The 5,231-nt window shown below is 49.7% G+C and overlaps 1 protein-coding gene across 1 annotated transcript in view; it reads right to left on the reverse strand.

Annotated features, from left to right (window-relative positions):
* Positions 1 to 1,246: 1,246 nt before the first annotated feature.
* Calb2 (calbindin 2) overlaps positions 1,247 to 5,231 on the reverse strand; it is a 26,264-nt gene continuing 22,279 nt past the window's right edge. Inside the window, exon 11 of the mRNA XM_036189015.1 lies at positions 1,247 to 1,966. Within this exon, the coding sequence (XP_036044908.1) occupies positions 1,850 to 1,966 (117 nt within the window). The 3' untranslated portion in view covers positions 1,247 to 1,849. The remainder of the gene's footprint in view (positions 1,967 to 5,231) is intronic.

The raw sequence follows: 5,231 nt of genomic DNA on the forward strand, positions 1-5,231 counted from the left end.
TCCATGGGTATCTCCACTACAAAGGGAGGAGGTGGTATAGAATGTGGATCCAGGTCATGGGAGTCAAACTCTGGCTCTGTTCCCAACTGGCCGTGGGACGTAAAGCTCAGTTCTCAGTCCTCATCTTCAGTTGCCCTGACTGTACACTAGAATCACAGCACCTCTCTTAAAGGATCAAGGGGGAAATCTAAGCAACCCATCCAGCATATAACTGTCTGGAGTTAGGCACGTCTTCAATGAAACGCCTATCACAACACCATCTGAGCTGCAGAAACACAACAAATATGGAACAAACAGTGACTCAGCATGGCCTAGGGACCAGCAAGCCATGACAAACACTCTGGTTAGTGCTTGTCAGCTTGACACAAGCTGGAGTCACCCGTGGAGACTCCCAGCTGAGGAACTGCCTCCATCAGATTGGCCTATGGGCAATCCTGCAGCATTTCCTTGGCTAATGATCGATGTGGGAGGGCCCAGACCACTGCAGGTGGCGTCACCCCTGGGCAGGTGGTCCTGGGCTGTGTAAGGAAGCAAGCTGAGCAAGGTCAAAGCAAGCCAATGAGCAGAGTTCTTCACTTCGGTTCCTGCCTCCAGGTTCCTGCCTTGTGTCCTTGTCACGACTTCCGTCAGTTACCGACTGTATCGTAATCCAAACAAACGCTTTCCCCCTCCCCAGGTTGGTTTTCGTCATGCCGTTTGTCACAGCGATAGGAAAAAGGAAGCTAGGATAGTAAGTGAGAGCCATTGTGCTTTGAGGCCTTCTTGTAAAAAAGTGTGTGTGCATGTGTGTTCATGTATGTGCAGGCATGTGTATGTGTGTTCATGGAGCTGGAGGACAACCTTGGGTGTCATCCTCATAAATGCCACCACTTCCTTTGAGACAGGGTCTCTGATTGGTCTAGAATGGTGGGCCAGACCCCACAGGGACCCTCCCGTTTCTATCTCCCCTGTGTTGGGGCTGCGAACACCCACCATTTTGACATGGGCTCACGGGATGCAGGCCCCTGTGCTCTCAAGGCAAGCATTTTGCCCACCACGCTGCCTCCACCGCACAGCCTCCCTTCAGTTTGTGAGGTTAGCCTCGAACTCACCGTGTATTTGAGGATGCCTTTGAGCTCCCGATCCTCCTAGCATGTCTGAGTCTCGGGTGCTCCTAATCCCCAATCAGGTAGCCTTGGTGCCCTCTCCATCCCTAGGGGAGGCCCACCCTTTGTCACTGAGAAATGCTGCCCATGACAAGAAGGGGTGAGTGTCCACGGCAGAACATTTCCACTTTATTATATCTGTAAACTCTTCTTTGGTAAACAAGAAGACAGGAAACCCAAGGATGAAAGGAACACACGAGCCAAGAACACAAGAGGGCGCGTCACCCTCGACCACAGGAACTCTGGGGAGACAGCTACATTGTTAGCAAGCTGGTGGGCAGAACCTGGAAATTCAGGGTTGGTGGTGGCCAGGGGTGAAGGGCAGGGGGGCAGCAAGAGGAAAGAGTCCACTCTGTTGGACTCAGAAGCCTAAATCATACAGCGAAGGAGCTCATGCATCACAGCAAAGAGACTAGGGGAGCTCCACCTGTGCCCCCACACCCTCACCCACGCGGCTGATGACCCACTGCAAGCAGAACTGTCCATCCGACTGGCCGGGATTGGGCTGGTGCAACTTGGAGGAACGCTATCAGCCACCCACTCTCCAGCTCTCCATCTTGCTCTCCTTTCCTGCTCCACAGGCTGGTGTGTGCAGGTTGCAGGGGTGTGAGGGGAGGGAGGTCTGGGAAGGTGTGTCAGAGAGACAGGATGGTGGGGGCGGGTTTGGGGGAGGTGCAGAAGCAGCCCCTGTCCCTTCACCCCTTTTACATGGGGGGCTCACTGCAGAGCACAATCTCCAGGTCCTTTCTGTAGAGCTTCCCTGCCTCAGCCAAGGACATGACACTCTTCCTGTAGGTGGTGAGCTGTTGAATGTTCATCTCCTAGGAGGGAGAAAAAGGTGAGAGCAGACTAGAGCCTGGCCTCGCCCAAAGGAGTCCCCTGCCCCCGCCACTGCCCACATACATCCACAAACACACTGTGTGGACCTTCCCTTCATCTCTCCCTAGGATGAGCAGCCTAGATGGACAAAAAGCATGGACTCTGCAGTCAGGCGACCTGGGTTAGAGTCCTCTCTCTTTCACTTACTGGTTTCATTGTTTGGAGGTGTGAACCTTTCTGGGGCTCAGTGGGGACGCCAACAACCCTTGCCTCAAGGAGCCATGGTGATGGTCAGATGGGGAAATGAATACACTTAGCACTTGTGCTAAGGGGTTCAGGGAAAGGGGGGCACCGTGGTGACAGTTATGGCCTCTGTATGTCTCAAATCTACCCCTCCACCTCCATTTACTCAGGGCCTCTGTAGGTAATGGAGATGAGGTCAGGAAAGCCCCCTGGATCATATGTTCCCAAGTTGTCTCCATTTTAAACAAGGAGGGCTTGTTTGTCTTCTCTCTCCTCTAGCAACAAAGCTCACCAGCTCTCTTGTTCCCTGCCTTCCTGTGGTCTTTAGGGGCCACTAAGACAGAGAATCCATAAACATATGCCCATGGTCCATATACACTGGAGGCCAAAACCAAACAGGGCCAACACCTGATAGTCCCTATACTAAATAGGCATCTTACAATAATTGCCTAAGATACAAATGGCCAGTGGGTCTGATATACAGCCAGGTCACCATATAGCAATGGGAAATGGCCATCTCTTTCTTCTTTCTTCTCCTCTCCTGCTCTTCCTCTTCCTTTCCTCCACTCTTCTCCTCTTGAGTAGTATTACTATTTTGCATTGTTGGGGTTTGGGTTAGGACTTTCCTAATGCTAGACCAACACTGTACCCCCAAGCTACATCCCCAGGGCCCTTTCCTCATTCCTTTTTGTGGTAAACATTGGCAGACACCTTAAAAATACACTTCCCCTTTGGGCTGATGGTTGCTTATCTCAATACTGCTGATGAGAAAACAGAAGGATAAATGCTAAGCCACTCACTAAAAGGTTGGATCTCCTCATCAAAAATATCTTCAGTCCCTGGAGCCTCAAATTCTACCTACTTGCCTAGCCTACCTGTGTTCTGTCACTCTTTCATGGGGCTCAGCTGTCAGTGTTTTCCTTACATAGTTCAGAGACAACCTCTCAAATCAGTGAGTCCTAGTTTCATGCCACTGTCCCCCACCCAAAGGCATTTTGCAAGCATCTCTAGATTGGGGAACATCTTTCCTCAAGTTGTGAAGTTCATGGAGAGGTCATGTACACAGTGAGGAGGGATACGTGCCTCAATTAGGAATCAAGGAAGGGACCCCCTTTGGGGAGTCATATCAACCCCAAACTTGAAAAAAAATTCAGGGGGAAGTATGGCAGGAGAGACAGCCTAATTTTTATGTCTTGAGGTTCTGTTCACAACTTGGGAAAGGCCTTAGAGTGCTACCACAGCCTTAGGAATGCTGAGAACTATCAAGTTCAGCCCCTTCAACCTGTCCCTCCAGGAGCCCCCAGTACTAATCTGCTTAGAAACCATATCACAGCCCATGCAGGCGCCATTAAAGGAGGCTGCACCTGCTATGTGAGCTCACCAAAGATGGCCTTTTTCCTTCCTAGCTCAGGTGCTGAAATCTGGTCATGCAGCTCTTTCCCTTTGCTTATTCATTCTCTTAAGGCCCAGGTGCCAAGTCTGGGGCCTGGCACACGACGAAGGCTCCCACCTAAATAGTCTTATTATCACCCTGTTCTCCAACCTTCAAAGTTGCTTCCAAATCCTAGCACCTGACTCTTGGCTATTGTCAGCACATCTGAAGCCAACCTGTACAGCTCAATGCTCGGTTCTTCACATTAACTGAGAAAGAGCCATTGAGTTGATGACCATGAACTGTAGGTCACTCTGAGGTTTAATGCATGTGTGCAGCGTTTACCAGCCTCAAGTATTAGGCATGGCCTTATAAAGACTAATTAATTATGCTTCATTAATACAGTTCAAGTCAAAGATGGTTTTTCTTCCAGCTTCCTAACATTCACGGGAACACATATGGCCACGTAAATGATTTTCTGTTGGGATACAGTGTCAGGAAAAAGGTTTTCTAATGCTGGCTCTGGCAAAGGCTTTCTTCTTCCCAGGACCCATCTGAATCCTTATCACTTACATTAAACTGTAAATGTAGGGTGAAATCAAGGAAGGCTGATACTCAGGGTGAAGCTACAAGACCAGAAAAACACTTGCAAAGAGAGACAAATGGACCCAGAGGCTGCAGTGAATTTTTTCTTGAAACTGAGCATTAAATTTAGCTCTTATTTGGCAGTCACGGCAATTGGACAGCTCCAGAAGTTACAGAACGTTTGTCATCTAATTAAAGAAAGCAGCAGTCATTTTCTGTGTGAAAGCCATCTTCTATCTTCTGGCAGGTAAAGGAAGGCAGCGGCAGACTCCTGCCTTCTGGTCGCCGCCGCCACCGCCATTCCACCTGATCTCTCCCACCCAGGGTTCGGGGTGAGGCCAGGGGAGGGCTCTGGAGGGTTCCAGAGAGGCAGCACCAAGCACAAACCTGCTGGTTTTCTCGGCCTTCACTTTGAGAGAAACTCCTTAGTGATTCCCTTCTAGCCTCTTCCCCAGTCCTAGGTCCTGCCATTGATGAATTTGGGACAGTCCTTACCCCTGCTGGCTTCTGCCCTCTGAAATCTCTCTCTGTGTTGAAAGTCTCTCATGATGGCCCTTTGGCTGGTACATGTACAGGATGGGCTATATCATCAACATTGCCACCGCCTCACAGAATCATCGTCCACAACAGCCAGCACACAGAAACGGCACACATGGGCATAGGTGGCAAATGGGCAGACAAAATGGTTTACACACGGAAGGCCATTATCACTCAGCTCTAAAAGGAGGAGAATTCTGATGTGCTCCAACATGGGTGAGCCTTGGGTTCAGCATGCCAAGTGAAACGAACCACAAAGTAATCATATAATTCCCCTTCTCTGTGGTACCCACAGCAGTGAAATCTACTGATGCAGATTGCAGCCCAGCACAAGAGATGGGAGAGCTGGGTTGCTATGGGTGTGGGGGTCTCAGCTTTACAGGATAAGAGTTACAGGCATGATGCTGCTCACACAGTGTGATGGAGGCATCAGATATAGCTAATATTCTTTAAAATGGTTACAATGATGAACTTTGTTATGTGTATTTTAATTCAGTCAACCTGAAAAAGACAACCCAGCTCCCAAATTG

Source organism: Onychomys torridus, chromosome 5 (assembly GCF_903995425.1).
Source record: "Onychomys torridus chromosome 5, mOncTor1.1, whole genome shotgun sequence".
In the NCBI taxonomy this organism is placed as follows: Eukaryota; Metazoa; Chordata; class Mammalia; order Rodentia; family Cricetidae; genus Onychomys; species Onychomys torridus.